At 40.3% G+C, this 23,091-nt stretch overlaps 1 protein-coding gene across 4 annotated transcripts in view; it reads right to left on the bottom strand.

Moving 5' to 3' along the window:
• LOC133049208 (ATP-binding cassette sub-family C member 4-like) overlaps positions 1-23,091 on the bottom strand; it is a 161,194-nt gene that overhangs the window by 5,989 nt on the left and 132,114 nt on the right. For 2 of the 4 annotated variants that reach the window (XM_061133154.1, XM_061133155.1), the window contains 3 exons: positions 15,751-15,923; positions 15,240-15,345; positions 5,748-5,882 (listed from right to left, as the gene is read on the bottom strand). In XM_061133154.1, the coding sequence (XP_060989137.1) occupies positions 5,748-5,882; positions 15,240-15,345; positions 15,751-15,923 (414 nt within the window). Of the gene's footprint in view, positions 1-5,747; positions 5,883-15,239; positions 15,346-15,750; positions 15,924-20,072; positions 20,414-23,091 lie in introns of those variants that run through there. The other 2 variants (XR_009691241.1, XM_061133158.1) reach the window with 2 other exon arrangements.

Here is a 23,091-nt window from a genome sequence, read left to right as displayed (position 1 = left end):
CCCTGGCCATAAAATGACTGACATGAACCTTGAAGAAAGGCAGGTTTCTAAGCAAATACAGTCTCATTGACATAGCTTCAGAGAACATTTGGATGCGTAAAACATACTGGTTTCTCAAGTCCATTCTGACTCTTAAAGGGAACTTACTTGAAGACAGAGTCTAGGGTAAATACATAGTTCGTTAACATAGCTTAAGACAATCATTTCCATAAGAAAAATGCATTGATTAGCTCAAATTTGAGAAAACTTAATTTCAGGTGGAACCAAGTATCCTCATGGCAACACAGAATTTTAAAAGTAACCTCTTTTTAAATTTGTATCAGTTCAGTTCAGTTGTGCAGCCCTGTCATACTCTTTGCGATCCCATGGACTGCAGTACACCAGGCTTCCCTGTCCATCACCAACTCCCAGAGCTTACTCAAACTCATATCCATTGAGTCGTGATGCCATCCAACCATCTCATCCTCTGCCATCCCCTTCTCCTCCCACCTTTAATCATTCCCAGCATCAGGGCCTTTTCAAATGAGTCAATTCTGAACATCAGGAGGCAAAAATATTGGAGTTTCACTGTCAGCATCAGTTCTTCCAGTGAACATTCAGGACTGATTTCCTGGTTGGATCTCTTGTAGTCCAAGGGACTTTCAAGAGTCTTCTCCAAAACCACAGTTCAAAAGCATCAATTCTTCAGCACTCAGCTTTCTTTTTTGTCCAACTCTCACATCCATACATGACTACAGGAAAAACCAAAGCTTTGTTGCCAAAGTAATGTCTCTGCTTTTTAATATGCTGTCTCGGTTGGTCATAACTTATTCCAAGGAGTAAGTGTCTTTTAATTTCATGGCTGAAGTCACCATCTGAAGTGAGTTTGGAGCCCCCAAAAATAAAGTCTGTCACTGTTTCCATTGTTTCCCCATCTATTTGCCACGAAGTGATGGGACAAGATGCTATCATCTTCGTTTTCTGAATGTTGAGCTTTAAATCAGTTTTTTTGCTCTCCTCTTTCACTTTCATCAAGACGCTCTTTAGTTCTTCTTTGCTTTCTGCCATAAGGGTGGTGTCATCTGCATATCTGAGGTTATTGATATTTCTCCCAGCAATCTTGATTCCAGCTTGTACTTAATCCAGGCCAGCATTTCTCATGATGTACTCTGCATATAAATTAAATAAGCAGGGAGACAATATACAGCCTTGACACACTCCTTTCCCAATTTGGAATCAGACTGTGGTTCCACGTCCAGTTTTTTTTTTTTTTTTTTTCATTTATTTTTATTAGTTGGAGGCTAATTACTTTACAATATTGTAGTGGTTTTTGCCATACATTGACATGAATCAGCCATGGATTTACATGTATTCCCCATCCCGATCGCCCCTCCCACCTCCCTCTCCACCTGATTCCTCTGGGTCTTCCCAGTGCACCAGGCCCGAGCACTTGTCTCATGCATCCAACCTGGGCTGGTGATCTGTTTCACCCTAGATAATATACATGTTTCAATACTGTTCTTTCAAAACATCCCACCCTCACCTTCTCCCACAGAGTCCAAAAGTCTGTTCTGTACATCTGTGTCTCTCTTTCTGTTTTGCATATAAGGTTATCGTTACCATCTTTCTAAATTCCATATATATGTGTTAGTATACTGTATTGGTCTTTATCTTTCTGGCTTACTTCACTCTGTTTAATGGGCTCCAGTTTCATCCATCTCATTAGAACCATGTCCAGTTTTGACTGTTGCTTCCTGACCTGCATACAGATTTCTCAGGAGATAGGTCAGGTGGTCTGGTATTCCCATCACTTGAAGGATTTTCAACAGATTCAAAGGCTTTGGCATAGTCAATAAAGCAGAAGTAGATGTTTTCCTGGAACTCTCTTGCTTTTTCAATGATCCAACAGACGTTGGCAATTTTATTTCTGGTTCCTCTGCCTTTTCTAAATCCAGTTTGAACATCTAGAAGTTCACGGTTCATGTACTATTGAAATCTGGCTTGGAGAATTTTGAGCATTACTTTGCTAGCATGTGAGATGAGTGCAATTGTGCAATAGTTTGAATATTCTTTGCTATTGCCTTTCTTTGGCATTGGAATGAAAACTGACCTTTTCCTGTCCTGTGGCCACTGGTGAGTTTTCTGAATTTGCTGGCATATTGAGTGCAGCACTTTCAAAGGATCACCTTTTAGGATTTGAAATAGCTCAACTGGAATTCCATCACCTCCACTAGCTTTGTTGGTAGTGATGCTTCCTAATGCCCACTTGACTTTGCATTCCAGGATATTTGACTCTAGGTGAGTGATCACACTATTGTGATTATCTGGGTCATGATGATCTTTTTTGTATAGTTCTTCTCTATATTCTTGCCACCTCTTCTTAGTATCTTCTGCTTCTGTTAGGCCCATAACATTTTTGTCCTTTATTGTATCCATATTTGCATGAAATATGTTCCCTTGATATTTCTAATTTTCTTGAAGAGATCTCTAGTTTTTCTATTTTTTTCTTCTATTTCTTTGCATTGATCACTGAAGAAGGTTTTCTTATCTCTCCTTGCTATTCTTTGGACCTCTGCATTCACATGGGTATATCTTTCCTTTTCTCTTTTGCCTTTAGCTTCTCTTGTTTTCCCAGATATTTGTAAGGTCTCCTCAGACAACCATTTTATCTTTTTGCATTTCTTTTTTGGTGGATATAAATTTGTATAGAGAAGGGGAAAAAATATAACACTAGCAGTTTTTTTTTTCCTCCTGTAGCTTAAGAGAGAGATAAAAAATGTCTGGCATTTCAGCCTACTTCCTCCATTTGGGAGACCCCTGGTCTTCCTGCCTGTTACTATCTCACCTTCAATTTTACATGTTGAAGTCCTAAATCCCCCAGTACCACAGAATGTGACTGTATTTGAAGACAGCATCTTTAAAGAGGTAATAAAGTTAAAATGAAATCATACAGGTGGGTCCTAACCCAACAGACTGGGGTTCTCATAAGAAGAGACCAGGACACAGGCTCACACAGAGGGAAGAGCATGTGAGACACAGAGGGAAGATGGTGTCTACATGTCAAGGAGAGAGACCTCAGAGGAAACCAACCCTGCTGACACCTTGACCTCAGACTTCCAACCTTCAGGCCTGTGAGGATAGAAGTTTCTGCTGTTTCAGTCGCCTACTCTTTGGTCTTTGTATGGCAGCCCTAGCAAACTACTGCCCCCTTTACCTTTATGTATCTAAAAGGGATTTTCTCTACTATTTCATGGATCATCCAAAAAGGGTCAATCAGACAGTGATCAGCTCACCTGAGCTACAAGTTCAAGAAAATGTGATGTGGAAGCACCTTCTCCCAGAGGTTGGGTTTTCTTTTCAGATGAATGAATCCTGTCCTATTAGAGTGAAAACCTTGTGACTTAGGCTAATGCTCCCAGTGTTATAGCTCTGAACAATATATTGATATCTGATGCTTGCACATTCAAAAAAACTGATAATCTGACAGTTTACCCTCCTAAAAGGATGCAAAGTATGAAGAAATAATGTCAGGATGGGATGAAAATCAAGAACTGCATCTGTTTCTGTAGAGGTGACCTGAGCCAGTGGCAGGACTGAAATCCAAGAGTGAGGTTCTGTCACCCTGTGGACTTCGGTGATTGCCTTACCTTTGTTAACACGTGACAGAAGCAGTGTTCTCAGACTTGAAACAGAACACAGTACCTAGGACAGCACCCAGCCTCCCTCAGCAATTGCCCCTCTGTGCTTCCGGGACCAGCTCAGTGACCTTGGGTGAGCCCTGGACCCACTCTCCTCATCCATGACATGGGATAAAAATGGACCATCATGAGATTACATGAAATCATACATGTGAGAACTATATAAATCATAAAGAACTACACAAATGTAACTTACCATTAATATTGTTAGAGTAGGTGCAATATTACTAGACCTGGAATTACAAGATTTCTAATTCTATGACCTATGTCTGCTTCAGTATGTATGTTACACTTGATTTAAAATATTTACTAAAAGACCAAATTTCTAATTCTGTGTCTGCTGCAAACTAGCTCAATACCAGTTATATACATAGGACCACCTTCTTTCTAAAGCACCTTAGTTTCCTCACCTATACAAAGAGAGGGTTGAATCCTATTATCTTACTATCAGGACCAATCTAAAATTCTGTGTTCTATTTCTCATTACTCAATGTCATGAAAATATAGTTTTAAAATGAAGACTTTGACATAGAGGTGGGAACACCTCTTTTTGATGTGAAATGCCTAAGGTCAAAAGAGCAAAAGGGTTTGGGAGATTCCTGGCTCTCGAGGTCTCTGGAGGGATGGTCTGACTGGGAGATACCCTAGTGGATAAAAGCACTCTGTGAATTTCAGGCATAAAAAAAGAATAGAGTTCCTTGTTCAACTTCTGAACACTTGCACACAATGTAAGTACTTATGAAAAGTTCAGGACACAGACTTCCTTTTCCCTAAACCTAAGCACAAACTCTAACTCTGCCAACTCTTCAGCCAGCTCTGGGACCCAGGAAGTCTCCTATCTGATGAGCAATGGAAGGTCCTGCTCTGTATTTCCTCCTTTCTACAGAGGATTGAGAGGAGACAGTGATGAACTTAGTGATGACATTTTAAATAAATTTTTCATGTAGAAGTATTTAAGATACTGGGACACATTTTCTTTAAGACAGTTTAAATATTACACAAATAATCTTTTTCTGTTTACAAGTAAAAATCTGGGAAAGGCAGAAAAGTATGAAGAATGGAAAATACTCCCATAATTTTACATACAGAGATAAATGTTTGATGGGGAAGCCATCAAAACCTTCCCACCTTCAGCCACACATGTTAAGGGGCAAGGATACCAGACCTTCCTTCCCTCCATCTATTTTCCCATCAACCCCAATCCCACTCCCACCTGGTTCCAGAAAGACTTACAGATGGCTGCATGACAGTGGCTAAGTCTCCTAAACCAGCCCTTGGTCACCACTGCACCTCTGTTAGGAAGACCCCACGTGACCCGGATGTTCCTCACTGAGCCCCTTCCTCACACCACACTCAGTGCTTAGCGCCTCCCACACCTCGTCTCTGAGAAAGTGCTCTGTGACCTTCAGCACCACTCAGACTACAGTGGGAAGGTGCTGTGAGCTCTTGATTTGTCCTGATGACGACTTCATCATCTAGAAGGAAGAGGAAACACGGGGGGTGGGGTGGCAAATGGATCTAATTCTAAACAACAAAGAATTAGGGAGAAAGTGATAATATCAAGTAAGAGTTTTCTTTACAGATTAGGAAACAGAAGAGACCTACACCTTTCTCTAGAAGAGCTTCCTAGAATCAAAATATTCCAAGTTTTTCCCCCTTAAACTCTCAAATTTCCTGGATATTCCTCGACAGAACTGTATCACAAATGTGCCGAGCACCAATCAGAATGAATGTAAAGGGTTTGCAAAATGAGGGTGTTCAGTGCTCCATGAGAATCTCAACTCAGAGTCCGAACATGTGGAAAGTCAAATCCAAAAATCTGTCAGGCACAGGGGTGTGCACACAGAAGGGTTCACAGATTCCAACCCCACCTCCAGCACTGCCGCAGATTCTTAGCAGACCTGCCTTCAACCTGCCACATGTTGTTAACAGCCAGTCATGAAGCTTCCTCTCTGGTGGCTTCTAATTGAAAAGAGCACAGAGTGCTTGTTCCCAGACACTTGGTGGAGATCCTGTGAAGAGTGAATCCTGGAGGCGAATTTTAATTACAGCTTCCTGCAGCAGGCTCACCTGTTTTGCCCTTTCGGTGAGGACAGCAGCCTCTGCCTCGCCCAGTTGTTGCACCATCTTGTAAAATAGGCTGTTACTATTTTTCAGCAAATAATATGGCCGCTTATATTCTATCTGTGTCCCTGAATCCAAAACCTGTTAACAGCAGAAAGAAACCCATTAGCACACACTATCTCCCAGTAACATAACTCAGACAATATTTCAAAAAGGGGCAGGTCAGGGAGAATTTGGGTAGTAGGACTGGTGATATTTAAGTAGTTTGATTACTCTGTTTTACTAGGTACAGAAAGGCCTAGTCCAACCTTTCATTATTATATGGTTATAGGAAAGGAAGAAAATGAAAATTTTAGAATACGATTACTGGAACTGAACAGTCTATAGCATTTTATATTCTGCCCAGGGCATTTGGGGTTGTTATCATTAGTTAGTGCTTTTAGTTCTCAGACTCTGACCTTTGAGGGCTATTTATACAGATACACAAAGTTGGGAAATGTCTTGATTCAAGAAAATCAGACTGCATTTATCTAAAATGTAGGTTGACATACAAACCACATGGCAGTGTCCTGACAACAAATTAATTGTCAAGTTGACTTGACAATCTGAGAAACATTTAGGGGAAAAAAGTCAATGCTTCCGGAATTTCTTTAGGGTCCTGGATTATGTCAGCCCCTACTGGAAGGACTCACGCTGAAACTGAAGCTCCATTACTTTGGCCACCTAATGGGAAGAGCTGACTCACCGCAAAAGACCCTGATGCTGGGAAAGATTGAAGGCAGGAGGAAAAGGGGATAACAGAGGATGAGATGGTTGGATGGCATCACCAATTCAATGAACATGAGTTTGAGCAAACTCTGGTAAGTAGTGAAGGACAAGGAAGTCTGGAGTGCTGCAGTCCATGAGGTTGCAAAGAGTCGGAAACTGAGAGACTGAGTGACTGAACAAAAAGAGGGGCAGAATCCCTTGTTTAAAAGTTAAGATGCTTCTTGAAGTTGGCTGTGGCTATAATTTATTATTATGAGTGGAAGGCTAGCAAAAAGAGCTGCTATATAAGCAGCTTTTGCAGAACTGCTCTGCACAGAAGGAATTTCTAGAAATACAGTTTCCTTTTTGGATAAGACTATAAAAAAAAATAAGAAATTGAGCTCCAAATTGAAGTGATCACAGCCTGCACAGCACATGGGACAGCCCAACCCGAACTGCCTAGGATCTGAATCTGTTTTCACAAATTATCTTTATTTGCTTCTTTTTCTTTCTTTCTCAAGCTGCCTGCCTTTCACCCCTTTTACTGCTCATTAACAAACCTGCAAATTGGAAATTGAAAGGGAGAGGAAGGGGCTCTTAATTCTGCTTTTCTACTTATGAGTGACCTTGGTTAATGGTTATAGAGGGGGAAAAAGTACCTGAAACAATTGACCCAAATAACTGAACTACCAGCACAGTTCTGATGTTAAGTGGAATTTAGTTATTCATTTAGGTCATATTTAGGGTAAATGTACCTAAAGAGAATATGTGGTATGGGCTTACGGTGGCTCAGTGGTGAAAGAATCTGCCTGCCAGTGCAGGAGTCCCAGGTTTGCTCCCTGGTCCGGGAAGACCCCACAGGCTGTGGAGCAAGTAATTCATGCACCGCAACGACAGACGCTCTGAAAGGAGAAGGCTGTGCGTCTGCCGCAACCAGAGGAAAGCCCACACAGCGACGGAGGCTCAGCACGGCCAGAAATAAACTGATAAAGATATTTTCTTAAAAAAGAAGAGAATATGCTGGAACTCTAAACAAGACACAAGTTATTTTTTCTACACATAGGTATTGCAGTTAACTTCATCCTTTGTATTTATTTGGAAACATTTTTTAAGTCTCACAAAGGGCATAATCCTATTAATCTTTTGTTTATACTGTGAATCATTGTTAAGAGCACCTTTCTCAAAAGAGTCTAAGAATAATTGAATGTCTCATCCACATAATGAATTTTCTATATGTCAATTGGGCATGTCAATTTAGATGCCCTGAATGCACAATTTTACTTAAGCATAGATAGAACATAACTGCTCCTCCTGATGTTGAAGAAGAAATACTGCAACTTTAAAACACAGGTCTCCAAATATCTGTGTTCAATTAATCTATGAAAGCTTAGGTAAGAATATATATTGAAGAAAAGACAGTGTCTTTGCTAGAGAGTACTGGGAAAGTTGCATACCTGGAAATTAATGAAATTAGAATACTCCCTCATAACACACATAAAAATAAAATAGTTTAAAGACCTAAGATAAGACTGGGTACTATAAAACAAAAGGAAAACACAGGCAGAGAACACTTTGACATAAATCACAGCAATATTTTCTTTGATCAGTCTCCCAAAACAAAAGAAATAAAAGCAAAAATAAATTGGATCTAATTAAATTTAAAAGGCAAGACTCACATTAGGTGCTACAAGAGCTAAGATGGGACGTAGACTGAAAAATAGCTGGAAACAGAATTTTACCAACTTAGCTTTCACATTTACTAGCTTGATCAAAGGTTCTAGATATTTCAGAACAAATAAACATAAAGCAAATCTAAATTCTCTTTATGTACGCAAATAGGTATAAATTTTTTTCATCCCTTATAAGAAAAATCTCATATAATTTCCCACTACGTCCCCACCCTTTCTGTAACACAATAAGTTAAACTATAAACTAAATCACACCTTAAAATTGGTGTGATAATAATCCCTGAACCCCAGGATCTCTCCAGGAAATCCAAGCTTGAGTTACTTATCAAGTTCTAGTAGGTTAAGTAAAAATACATTATGCTGGACAAGTAAGTGAGTTACATAAGCTCAATGAAGATGTGTTTATCAAACCTGTTTATGTGCAGATATTCCTGGTAGCTGTCTAGACAGCTACTTAATTTAAAAATTAAATGGACCCACTGCAAGATAACTTGACCCATTCATTGGCAAGATGCCATCAGTGAAAAAGAGGAATGCAAGGAGAGGTGGGCGAGTGCACGGAGGGGCGGGGGACAGGAGAGGATGGAGTTAAAGGTTGATAAGAAATGATGACACTAGAGATAGAGCCCCACTTATCGGCAAGTAGAGTTGCAAGGGGAAGATCTATGTCATGTCTCTGTTTCTGGTTGCCAGGTGATGACACAGGGACAGCTGTCCAAACTTGCATAGTGGGTCCCTCATTGGTAAAATGGGTGCCCATGATCTTCTCACTGGGCAACGTGGCAAGTATTAACTCAAAATCCTTTCCTAGATGTTGAAATAATATTAGTCTCTCACCATGGTGATGATGAAGGCTGGGTTATGATCACCTCCATAGTCACTTTCCCAAATCTGCTCCCTTTGCACATAAGCACTCCCCTCTTAAAGTATCTCATCTCCCCAACTGTGCTTTCTGCTTCCATATTAGTTGTTTTCCTTTGAAAACTTGAATGAAATCTTTTGGAGTTTTTGAAGGAGTTTCCACTTCTGAAATATTCTAATTGCAGCCATGTAGGCTTCTGAAAGAAAGGTTCCAGGAAGGTGAAAAACAGAATTTAAGTAAAACTCTAGTTAGGCATGAGCTGTTTTGTGCTTTCCAGGTGGGGATATTAGAACAGTTTCTGGTTTTGCTTTCTCTGGGAAAAATTCTACTAAGAAGAGATTTGTGTTGAGGAAGAAACATTAAAAAAAAAAAAAATCATAAGACTGACTATAAACAAAAGAGGTGGAATCTGAGTTTCCTGTCCGTGGTTTTGGTACTTCATCATTCGTTTCCAAAGAATTCTCTAGCTGCAGACAATGAAAATGTTGATCACGGACAATAATACTGTTAATGCAAGTGCAGACTGTCACATGCTTCTTTGTTCATGCTTCTAGGGAGAATTCGGGTGATATGAAGACTGCAGTGTGCAGGAACTGGAGGTAACAGCTGTGCTATTGGCTGCAGAGAAAGCAGGTCACAAGCACCCAGCTAATCCTGAAATCTGTAGGAAGAATCATCTAATGTAGAGACAGTAGTGAGTCTTAGGAGAAAAAGGATTTCTAATTTGTCTGTCTTGCTCCACTATTTTGGAGCAAATGAGGACGATTAACTTAGTTGCTGTTATGACTTTTATGCTTAATCATAACTTAGATGCTGTTATGACATCTTTAAGATACTTAACATTAAGAGAATTTCTTTGTAAAATAAAATTCTGAAATGGTTTAACTAACCAAAACTGGGTAAATCCCTTCAGAGAGCCAACACATACACAAAGCTATTCATTGGGTCACAGTTGTTTCCCAACAAGCCTTTTCTCTTGTTTACTTACACTAAGCAAAACCATATCCATCTAATCATTTCAAGATTTTTGAATAAAAGTGACAATTTAAAAAATATATAATCTCTAAAGTGAAAGTGTTAGTTGCTCAGTCATGTCCAACTCTTTGCGACCCCATGGACTATAGCTTGCTAGGTTCCTCTGTCCATGGAATTCTCCAGGCAAGAATACTAGAGTGGGTAGCTCTTCCCTTCTGCAGGGGATCTTCCTGATCCAGGGATCAAACCTGGGTCTCCTGCATTGCAGGCAGATTCTTAACAGTCTGAGTTGCCAGGGAAGCCCATATTATGTCAAAGTTTCAGATTAATTATACTCTATCTCTAAGAGGAAATTTTAGACAGCTATTAAAATCATGCTATAGAAAATAAATTAATGACATGGGGGATTTTAAGAATATATTGTTGCTATAAAAGTTCTGCTGATGAAATACTCTGTTTTGCATAAGACTAACTATTAAACTATTAATAGTTCTAATTTTATCCAAATAATATTATAGTACTATACAACTGTTACTTTCTGGTGGTGCATATTTTGTAATCTTCCCTTTATGAGATTTTTAAAAATTTTCCTGTTTTTACCTTGCACAGTTATTGCCTTTTTGCAACAAAAAATATATTTTTATGAGTTAGGCTCTTCATTTTAAAAACCAGATTAAAAGAAAATATCCATCTAATTTTGTGCAGAAGTATTCATCAGTGCAACAGCATGTAATTATTATACCTTAACACTTGCAGTGACAGGACTTTATGGTGACAGCACTGTTGGTTATGCCCTTTGTCAGCTCTGTCACTTCCCCAGCCCCTCCCCCAGGCTGGCAGCCCACCCTGTGAAGCATCAGGCTTTGCAGCAGATTGACTTGTCTTTATGTCCTTAAAGCTTTCAGAACAGACAATCACTTGCTTTCCAGAAAGGAACTGGTATAGGCATCCCTCAGTGCTATTGTGGGTTCAGTTTCAGAAAACCAGAATATAGTGAATATTGCAGTAAAGTGAGTCATGTGAATTTTCTGGTTTTCCAGGGCGTATAGAAGTTATGTTTACATTATACTATACCCAAGCATATGTACAATAGCATTATATCTGAAAAAAACAATGTACAGACCTTAACTTAAAATATAAGGTACTGCTAAAAAACATTAACCATCATCAGAGACTTCAGTAAGTCATAGTAGTAATATAAAAGATCATTGATGTTACAGATCACCAAAGTAACTGCAACGATAGTGAAAATGATTGATATATTGTGAGAATTACCAAAAGGTGACTGAGACATGGAATAAGCAGATGCTGATGGAAAAATGGTGCCTATAGACTAGCTCGATGCAGGTTTATGACAAGCTCCCAATTTGTAAAAAATTCAGTATCTGGGAAGCACAATAAAACAAGGTATGTCTATAGTTCTAAAGCAAGCAATAAAAATAAGATTGCCTCAAAAATTGAAGGTTTGGGAAAGAACATTATTTGTGATGTTTTTGCTACATTGAAAGCCAACTGGTAATTAGAAGCTCTAGAATAACATACAAGCTTTACACCTGGGGTGAATGGAGCACAGAGGACAATCCCCAACCCTGAAGCTGGGGGATGCCTGTCTCTTGGTGCCCTGAGGTCTAATCCTTTTATTCCTATCAGAGGAGTCAGCAACCACAACCAACTCAGACTGAGATGTAAACACAGGGCCAAGCTTACATCTCTTGGTGGGACCTTCCCATGACATCACTGATGACCTCAACCAGGGAATCTTAAACTGAAGGTCTCCCAACACAGGAGTGGGAAGAGCGGTCTACGGCCATACCACCCTGAACGCACCCGATCTCGTCTGATCTCGGAAGCTAAGCAGGGTCGGGCCTGGTTAGTACTTGGATGGGAGGAGTGGGAAGAGCAGCTCCACAGTGAAGGGTAAGATCCTTTCCTGGAAACAAGGTCATTCATCACAAAGGTGACAGGCTCCAAATAGAACCTTTGCATTTCCCTTCTCCCTCCATCTTCCCCATTCACTCAGATGCTCAGTCTCTGCACCCAGAAACCAGCGTCAACCTCTCTCTCTGCCCTCAGACCCCATGTTCAATCCATCACACAGTCCACTTGGCTCCACTTCCTTATCTTCCCCAAGTCCCACCATCTCACCATTTCCACTGCAGGCACCTTAGACTAAGCCAACAGTCTAGAGAGGGCACATTCTAAGAGAGTGAGGATTGAATCTGGAGAACTGAAAGACCATCAGTGTGATTTTAGCTGTAAAGGAAGGCAGGAGAGCAGAGTGGGACAAAACTACAAAGTTGGGGAGCGACGGGCTGTGCATTGCTCATAAACTACTTTAAAGATTTGTTCACAGACATTGACCAAGAGAGAAAAATTTGAGGTTATAGAAATTTATAACCTCCTTACCAGGAGATATTGGTAAGTAAAAGACGCTTGCTCCTTGGAAGAAAAGTTATGACAAACCTAGACAGTATATTAAAAAGTAGAGACATTGCTTTGCTGACAAAGACCCATATAGTCAAAGCTATGGTTTTTCCAGAAGTCATGTATGGATATGAGAGTTGGACCATAAAGAAGACTGGGTCCCAGTCGAAGAATTGATGATTTTGAACTGTGGTGCTGGAGAAGACTCTTAAGAGTTCCCTGGACTGCAGATCAAACCAGTCAATCCCAAAGGAAATCAACCCTGCATATTCACTGGAAGGACTGATGCTGCAGCTGAAGCCCCAATAATCTGGCCACCTGATGTGAAGAGCCAACTCACTGGAAAAGACCCTGATGATGGGAAAGATTGGGGGCAGGAGAAGGGGACGACAGAAGGTGAGATGGTTGGATGGGATCACCGACTCAATGGACATGAGTTTGGGTGAGCTCTGGGAGATAGCGAAAGACAGGGAAGCCTGGCATGCTGCAGTCCATGGGGCTGCAAAGAGTTGGACATGACTGAGCGACTGAACAATAAACCAGTAAGTAAAGCATTTTAAAAAATGAATGTATTTTGATAATATCAGGAAAGCTGCCTGGTTCAGAGGGGATAGATGTTCACATCTGCAGATCAGGTGCTGAGTGATAACTCTTTAGGACTGACCAGGTGACATAGCCTCCAAATTCTGTCCTTCTTCAGTTTCCCTAACCAACCACACATTTCAAGCTGACAGTATTTTTAAGAATTAGATAATAAAAATAATCTGCTACCATGAATGTCATTAATGCTGCAATACCAAAAACCAAAAATAAATATTCACTGTACATTTAGGAACAAAAAATTTAATTGAACAGAGCCTTAATTGAGCTGGAGATCAAGCCATCTTTCTGCTGCTATGTCTAAAGCCTGACAAAGGGCTTGAAACAGGTACGTTTCACAGCATCATTTATTTGTTATGGAAAAATGGTGCACTGGGGGACAGTCTTTGAAATACAATGTTGGGAGGTAAGACCAATAAAGTGACAGGTAAAAAATAGAAATAAAAGGCTACTTTTCCAATTAGCATTCAAGAACACAAAATGAAGGAGTAAGGATGCCTGACACAAAACATTTCTAGAAATGAAGAGTCACTGTTAGGCAATCTTGGATGCCACCCCATCTCTCATGAAAGTCTGCAGGTAGAGCCTGCTTCCTACTGTGATGTCTAGTCCAGGAGACCAGACACACTGCTTGGGGCCTAGAGCATCCCTTTGGTCGGGGATGCCCCGCTCCTGTCGTCTGCCTCCCCAGAGCTCACTCTTGTGCCGCCCAGCTCGGGGAGTGAGGCTACAGGCACTGCCTCAGTGCTGACAGCCTGGTGTCTACTCGGTGCCCACTGATGATCCCACACGACAATGCACGTGGAGTAGGACAGGAGGTGATATTCCAGAAGCTGCCCAAGAAGTCAAAAGAGACGGTACTATTATCCTTAGACATAAGGAACTGTGGGTATTACTGACCACTCATTAGTGACTATTTCCTGTTTTGTATGGACCATCAAAATACCCTAAAGTATCTTGCATTCCTTGAGATTATTTGCTGCCAAAGTTTTCCCTTTGAGGAATGGTTTTCTTATGTTATAAAGCCACATCCCATTTCTCATTTATTGAAACTAAGCAAGCAACAGAGGGAAAGGACAAGGAAAGAGATAAAATGAAAAAGAGAGAGAAAAGGAATAGATGGAGGAAGGAAATAAAGTTAAGGAAGGAAATATTAAATTACTAAGGAAGAAAGACCCAACCAAACCTGAAAGGAAGATACTAGACAGATAACCAGAGACCAAAGCCTGGAGCCTGCCATGTGTGCAGAACAGAGCTATTGTGTAAGAAACTTGGGGGTTGTTTATTTAGTCTCTCATCCCTGATTTGCCTTTCTTTCCAAACTGGCATCTGTGATGCAGAAGCTGGATCTCTGCAAGTCACTTGAGTTCAGACTCTTTTGCCAGGTGGCCTTTGTTAGGTCCTGCCAGGAGGGGGCACTAGAGGGAGACTGAAGGTGGGAAACACAGCTAATGTTCTACCTGATTCTGCTACTAGCATCACCTCAGCACTGGGACCTGACTCCACTCCCAGCTATTAGCACATGGAGAACCAGCCCCATGCTGCCCCCTCACAAATATGACCAGCAACCGGTCAGTGACCTCTCCTTGGAGGTCTAAGCATCAATTCTTTAGGGCCTCTCTTCCGAGTTTTCAGGTCTGGAGATCTGTCTGTGGATATGTTAGCTGCTTTCTAAAATCATTACCCCACTGTTTCTTTTTTCTAGCCCTCTAATCCCTATGTAATACATTTCTTATATTACATCCTTTCAGTTAAAAAATACTGTTTTTCTCACTAGGCCTTTTCTTCTCATGGACTCCTGAGAAATTCTACAACTCTAGCTATCAACCTCCTGGCAGTCTAAATTAGAGTCTATTTTTTTGATAAGGGAATCTAAAAATGCTGAAACAACTATGACACAGTGAAAATGACTGTATTCTGCCCCACTAAAATATGGAGCTATACTTGGATTTAGAATACTTTAACAGTCAGCCATCATAAAGAAATGACAATTCAAATAAACTTTTAATATGAAAATATAAGATTATTGGATATATTATTTAATAGTACATTCTAAAAGTATAGGTAAGTACTTGAGTAATTTTCAGGAATGAGACAAGAAACTAAGAGAAGCATTAATGGAAGTTCCTATCAAATTTTACAAGGAAGGATACATTGAAAATTGAACATAAATGGAAACAGCTAAAATGGTGAGGGTCTTACCATTATCCGTTTACAGTCAATAATGGTGCTCAACCTGTGTGCAATGGTCAGCACAGTGCACTGGGCAAATCTCTCACGAATTTTTTTCTGTATTAACTCATCAGTTCTAGAAACAAAGAAGTTGATTTAGTTCAGTAAAGACAGGAAAAGCAGACTTAAGACTTAAAATCAATACTTTAACATATAGTTTTGTTCCTAAAAACTAAGTATAAAAATTCTACTCAGAAATTTACTATTTTTCATAAAATGATGGAAAATTAGTCTTCCCTCAACATTGCTTGAAACTATCAGGAGCTGGATTTAGGAATTCAGCTCTCTTAGGATGCCTCATAACAACATTGACACCATATAACATGTTTTGGTTTTATTCTTTGTTTTCTGGAATTAATATTATCAACAGATATCCATGAGGCCAAGTGAGCACTTAGAAACATTTCAAAGATTCACTAAATGTTTTCCATTTACCACATTTACAAGTCAGTTCAAGATTTCCTGGGGCTCCGCTCCATACCTTGGATCCACGTATGATGTGGCTTTGTCAATAATCAATATCTGATTTTTCCTGAGAATAGCCCTGGCAAGGCACACCAGTTGTTTCTGACCGACACTCAAGTTCAATCCAGATTCTGCTAATTCAGTATTCATCTTAGCAGGAAGACCTTCGATGGATTCTTTGAGTTGTACCTGTGGATACAGAAAGAATGACCTTTTTCTATGCAAACTGTTCCTGAAATAGACAGCCTCTTAGACATTAGAGCTTTGACATCCTCAGGACTTCTTATGTATCTTACATGTACAGCCAGGTGATGGGGAGAGCTCCTTCCAGTGAACGTTCACTGAGAAAGATGGTGGAGTCAACTCAGGACAGCAAGATCTCAGTGTCCCCCGTTCCCACCACAGGACACCCACCAGAAACCCCACCTAGGAGTTAGTTAAGGAAGTCTCTCAAAAAGTGAAGCTATTTCTCCCAATGTGATTTAAACAGAAAAGTTAAAAGGATCTTTATGGTTGGGTCAAGTTTCCCAAAGTACATTTTGCATAGGAGTTGGTACACTAGAAAAACTTTGAAAAATTTTACAGAAAATCTGGTTCTCTGAAGATATAGTCTTATTGGCCCTTTACTATTTTCTAAAGTTTAATATATTCAAGTTTCAAACAATGGCAAACTGCCCCTTATACGTTAGGAATCCTGGAGCCCATTCTAATGATGGTTCTTTTCCAAGTTTAATCCTATAAATAGTGGACCAATGAAATGCATTTTATTCAGTGTCATAAATGCATTGTAGTGAATGAAAATGCATGAAAAATAAAACACATTTTCCCCAGCATATGGATATAGGTTGTTGTTGTTCAGTCGCTGAGTCATGCCAACACTTTGCAACCCATAGACAGCAGCACACCAGGGTTCCTTGTCCTTCACTATTTCTTGGAGTTTGCTCAAACTCACGTCCGTTAAGTCAGTGATGCCATCCAACCATCTTGTCCTCTTTTGTACCCTTCTCAACCTGTCTTCCATCTTTTCCAGCATCGGGGTCTTTTCCAATGAGTCGTCTCTTCACATCAGGTGGCCAAAGTGTTGGAGCTTCAGCTTCATCATCAGTCCTTCCAAAGAAAATTCAGGGTTGATTTCCTTTAGTTTTGACTGGTTTTATCTCCTTGTGGTCCAAGGGACTCACAACAGTCTTCTCCAGATCCACAGTTCAAAAGCATCAGTTCTTCAGCTCTCAGCCTTATTTATGGTCCAACTTTCACACTGGTACATGACTACTGGGAAAACCATAGGTTTGACTACGTGGACGTTGTCAGCAAAGTGATGTCTCTGCTTTTTAATATTCTGTATAGGTTTGTTATAACTCCTCTTCCTAGGAGCAAGCATCTTTTAATTTCACGGCTGCAGTCACCATCTGCAGTGATTTTGGAAATAAAGTCTGTCATTGTTTCCACTATTTCCCCATATATTGCAATTAAGTGACGAGACAGGATGCCATGATCTTAGTTTCTTGAATGTTGAGTTTTAAGCCAGCTTTTTCACACTTCTCTCTCACTTTTATCAAGAAGCTCTTCAGTTCCTCTTCTCTTTCTACCATTAGGGTGGTGTCAGGTGCATATCTGATGTCACTGATATTTCTCTCAGCAATCTTGATGCCAGCTTCATCCAGTCCGGCATTTCGCATGATGTACTCTGCAAATAAGCAAGGTGACAACATATAGCCTTGACGTACTCCTTTCCCAATTTGGAACCAGTCTAAATTGTGGCTTGGAACCAGTTGTTCTCTGTCCGGTTCTAACTGTTGCTGCTTGACCTGCATACAGGTTTTGCAGGAGGCAAGTAAGGTGATCTGGTATTCCCATCTCTTTCAGAATTTTCCACAGTTTGTTGTGATCCACACAGTCAAAGGCTATAGTGTAGTCAATGGAAAGGACATTTTTTTTCTGGAATTCTTTTGCTTTTTCGATGATCCAATGGATGTTGGCAATTTGATCTCCAGTTCCTCTGGCTTTTCTAAATCCACTTTGCACATTAGGAAGTACTTGGTTCATATACAGTTAAAGCTTAGCATGAAGGATTTTGAGCATTACCTTGCTAGCATGGGAAACAAGTGCAATTGTGTGGTAATTTGAACATTCTTTGGCACTGCCCTTCTATAGGAATGGAATGAAGACTGACCTTTTCCATTCCTGTGGCCACTGCTGAGTCTTCCAAATTTGCTGGCATATTGAGTGCAGCACTTGAACAGCATTATCTTTTAGGATTTGAAATCAGTTCAGTTCTGTTCAGTTGCGCAGTCGTGTCCAACTCTTTGCAACTCCATGGACTACAGCACAGCAAGCCTCCCTGTCCATCACCAACTCTTAGAGTTCACTCAAACTCATGTTCATTGAGTCGGTGAGGCCAGCCAACCATGTCATCCTTTGCTGACCCCTTCTCCTCCCATCTTCAATCTTTCCCAGCATCAGGGTCTTTTCAAATGAGTCAGTTCTTTGCATCAGGTGGCCAAGTACTGAAATTTCAGCTTCAACATCAGTCCTTCCAATGAACACCCAGGACTGAGTTCCTTTGGGATGGATGGGTTGGATCTCCTTGCAGTTCAAGGCGCTCACAAGAGTCTTCTCCAAAAGCACAGTTCGAAAGCATCAATTCTTCGGTGCTCAGCTTTCTTTATAGTCCAAATCGCACATCCATATGTGACTACGGGAAAAACAATAGGCTTGACCAGATGGACCGTTGTTGGCAAAATAATGTCTCTGCTTTTTAATATGCTGTCTAGGTTGGTCATAACTTTCCTTCCAAAGAGTAAGCATCTTTTAATTTCATGGCTGAAGTCACCATCTGCAGTGATTTTGGAGCCCCCCAAAATAAAGTCTGCCACTGTTTCCACTGTTTCCCCATCTATTTGTCATGAAGTGATGGGACTGGATGCCATGTTCTTAGTTTTCTGAATGTTGAGCTTTAAGCCAACTTTATTGCTCTCCTGTTTCACTTTCATTAAGAGGCTCTTTAGTTCTTCTTCACTTTCTGCCGTAATGGTGGTGTCACCTGCATATCTGAGGTTATTGATATTTCTCCTGGAAATCTTGATCCCAGCTTGTGCTTCATCCAGTCCAGCATTTCTCATGATGTACTCTGCATAGAAGTTAAATAAGCAAGGTGACAATATGCAGCCTTGATGTACTGCTTTTCCTATTTGGAACCAGTCTTTTGTTCCATGTCCAATTCTAACTGTTGCTTCCTTACCTGCATACAGATTTCTCAAGAGGCAGATCAGGTGGTGTTGTATTCCCATCTCTTTCAGAATTTTCCACAGTTTATTGTGATCCACACAGTCAAAGGCTTTGGCAGAGTCATAAAGTAGAAATAGATGTTTTTCTGGAACTCTCTTGCTTTTTGATGATCCAGAAGATGTTGGCAATTTGATCTCTGGTTCCTTTGCCTTTTCTAAAACTAGCTTGAACATCTGGAAGTTTACGGTTCACGTATTGTTGAAGCCTTGCTTGGAGAATTTTGAGCATTACTTTACTAGTGTGTGAGATGAGTGCAATTGTGCAGAGTTTGAGCATTCTTGGGCATTGCCTTTCTTTGAGACTGAAATGAAAACTGACCTTTTCCAGTCCTGTGGCCACTGCTGAGTTTTCCAAATTTGCTGGCATAGTCAGTGCAATACTTTCACAGAATCATCTTTTATGATTTGAAATATCTCATCTGGAATTCCATCACCTCCACTAGCTTTGTTCATAGTGATGCTTCCTAAGGCCCATTTGACTTCACATTCCAGGATGTCTGGATCTAGGTGAGTTATCACACTATCGTGATTATCTGGGTCATGAAGAACTTTTTTGTACAGTTCTTCTGTGTGTTCTTGTCATCTCTTCTTAATATCTTCTGCTTCTGTTAGGTTCATACTATTCCTGTCCTTTATTGAGTCCATCTTTGCATGAAATGTTCCCTTGGTATCTCTAATTTTCTTGAAGAGATCTCTAGTCTTTCCCATTCTATTGTTTTCCTCTATTTCTTTGCACTGATCGCTGAGGAAAGCTTTCTTATCTCTCCTTGCTCTTCTTTGGAACTCTGCATTCACATGGGTATATCTTTCCTTTTCTCCTTTGCTTTTTACTTCTCTTCTTTTCACAGCTATATGTAAGGCCTCCTCAGACAGCCATTTTGCTTTTTTGCATTTCTTTTTCTTGGGGATGGTCCTGATCCCTGTCGTACAATGTCATGAACCTCTGCCAATAGTTTATCAGGTACTCTATCAGATCTAGTCCCTTAAATCTATTTCTCACTTCTACTGTATAATCATAGGGGATTTGATTTAGGTCATACCTGAATGGTCTAGTGGTTTTCCCTACTTTCTTCAATTTAAGTCTGAATTTGGCAATAAGCAGTTCATGATCTCAGCTACAGTCAGCTACCAGTCTTCTTTTTCCTGACTGTTTAGAGCTTCTCCATCTTTGGCTGCTAAGTATATAATCAATCTGATTTCACTGTTGACCATCTGGTGATGTCCATGTGTAGACTCTTCTCTTGTGTTGTTGGAAGAGGGTGTTTGCTATGACCAGTGCGTTCTCTTGACAGAACTCTATTAGCCTTTGCCCTGCTTCATTCTGTCCTCCAAGGCCAAATTTGCCTGTTGCTCCAGGTGTTTCTTGACTTCCTATTTTTGCATTCCAGTCCCCTATAATGAAAAGGACATCTTTTTTAGGTGTTAGTTCTAGAAGTTCTTGTACGTCTTCATAGAATCATTCAACTTCAGCTTTTTTCAGTGTTACTGGTCAGGGCATAGACTTGAATCATCATAATATTGAATTACTTGCCTTGGAAATGAACAGAGATCATTCTGTCATTTTTGAGATTACATCCTAGACTGCTCTTTTGTTCACTATGATGGCTACTATGTTTCTTTGAAAGGATTCTTGCCCACAGTAGTAGATATAATGGTCATCTGAGTTAAATTCACCCATTCCCATCCATTTTAGTTCGCCAATTCCTAAAATGTTGATGGTCACTCTTGCCATCTCATGTTTGACCACTTCCAGTTTGCTTTGATTCATGGACCTAACATTTCAGGTTCCTATGCAATATTGCTCTTTACAGCATCAGACCTTGCTTCTATCACCAGTCACATCCACAACTGTGTGTTACTTTTGCTTTGTCTCTGTCTCTTCATTCTTTCTGGAGTTATTTCTCCACTGATCTCCAGTAGATTATTGGGCACCCTACCAACCTGGGGAGTTCATCTTTCAGTGTCTTATCTTTTTGCCTTTTCATACTGTTCATGGGGTTCTCAAGGCAAGAATACTGAAGTGATTTGCCATTCCCTTCTCCAGTGGAGCACATTTTGTAGAACTCTCTACCATGACCCATCCGTCTTGGGTGGCCCTAAAGGGCATGGCTCATAGTTTCATTGTTAGACAAGGGTGTGGTCTGTGTGATTAGATTGGTTAGTTTTCTGTGATTGTGATTTTCAGTCTGTCTGCATGGAGATGGATAAGAGGCTTATGGAAGCTTCCTCATGGGAGAGACTGAGAGGGGGAAATTGGGTCTTGTTCCGAAGGGCAGGGCCATGCTCAGTAAATCTTTAATGCAATTTTCTGTTGATGAGTGGAGCTGTGTTCACCTATTTACAATAGATCAGTTGGAATTCCATCACCTTCACTAGCTTTCTTCATCATGATGCTTCCTAAGGCCCACTTGACTTCACACTCTAGGACGTCTGTCTCTTAGTGAGTGATCACACCATTGTGGCTATTTGGGTCATTAAGACCTTTTATAAAAATAGTTTTTCCATGTATTCTTGCCACCTCTTCTTAATATCTTCTGCTTCTGTTACATCCATACCATTTCTGTCTTTTTATTGTGCCCATCCCTGCAGGAAATGTTCCCTTGGTATTGCTAATTTTCTTGAGGAGATCTCTAGTCTTTCCTTTTCTATTGGTTTCCTCTATTTCTTTGTACTGATCACTTAGGAAGGCTTTCTTATCTCTCTGTGCTATTCTTTGGAACTCTGCATTGAGATGCGTATATCTTTCCTTTACTCCTTTGCCTTTTGCTTCTCTTCTTTTCTCAGCTATTTTTAAGGCCTTCTCAGACAACCATTTTGCCTTGTTGCATTTCTTTTTCTTGGGGATGGTTTTGTTCACCACCTCCTGTAGAGTGTTACAAACCTCTGTCCATAGATCTTTAGGCACTCTGTCTATCAGAACTAATCCCTTGAATCTACTTGTCACTTCCACTGTATAATTTGTAAGGGATTTGTTTTAGGTCATATCGGAATTGCTTGTGTTTTCCCTACTTTCTTCCATTTAAGCCTGAGTTTTGCACTAAGGAATTCATGATCTGAGCCATAGTCAGCTCCTGGTCTTGTTTTTGCTGATGGTATAGACTTTCTCCATCTTTGGCTGCAAAGAATATAATCAATCTGATTTTGGTATTGACCATCTGATGACGTCCATGTGTAGAGTTATCTCTTGTGTTGTTGGAAGAGGGTGTTTGCTATGACCAGCATGTTCTCTTGGAAAAACTCTGTTAGCCTTTGCCCTGCTTCATTTTGTACTCCAAGGCCAAAGTTGCCTGTTACTCCAGGTATCTCTTGGCTTCCTGCTTTTGTATTTCAGTCCTCTATGATGAAGAAGACATCTTTTTTTGGTTTTAGTTCTAGAAGGTCTTATAGGTCTTCATCGAACTGTTCAACTTCAGCTTTTTTGGCATTAGGGAATTGGGGCATAGACTTGGATTACTGTGATACTGAATAGTTTCACTTGGAAATGAGCCAAGATCATTCTGTTATTTTTGAGATTGCATCCAAATACTGCTTTTGGATTCTTTTGTTGACTAAATTTTTGTAACCAAACAAAAATAAATTGGAGACTTGAAGCCAGGCAGCATGGGCATAAGTCTTGCCTGGCTGTGCCAACTGGGCAAGTTCCTGAATCTACTCTATCTTAGCTTCCTAAACTCTAAGTCTATAATATCATAATTATAAAGATGTGTACCTCCTAACATTGTGAAGGACATTAAATGATGACTCATTTAATATTGTAGAATTTGTAACAGATCAATAGATGTTGCCCATTATTAATAATGCTATCAGCTCACCCCTCTTCATGTTCTGCTTCACTTTTCTCCTTTGCATGTATCAGCACTGAGATTTCGTTACATATGCACTGGCTTGCTTTTCAAGTTCTCCAGGAGAATTTAAGCTCCAAAAGGACAGACATTTTGTCTCTTGATGACTGTGACAGCCCCCGAATCTGAAACATTGCCTGACAAGCTCTCAGTAGATATTTGTTGGCTGGATGAGGTTGGGCTTCCCTGGTGCCTCAGTAGTAAAGAATCTGCCTGCCAAGCAGGAGA

This window comes from Dama dama, chromosome 30, assembly GCF_033118175.1.
Source record: "Dama dama isolate Ldn47 chromosome 30, ASM3311817v1, whole genome shotgun sequence".
NCBI lineage: Eukaryota > Metazoa > Chordata > Mammalia > Artiodactyla > Cervidae > Dama > Dama dama.
The sequence above is the reverse complement of the archived record's forward strand: the minus strand, read 5'-3'. Positions and strand labels throughout refer to the sequence as shown.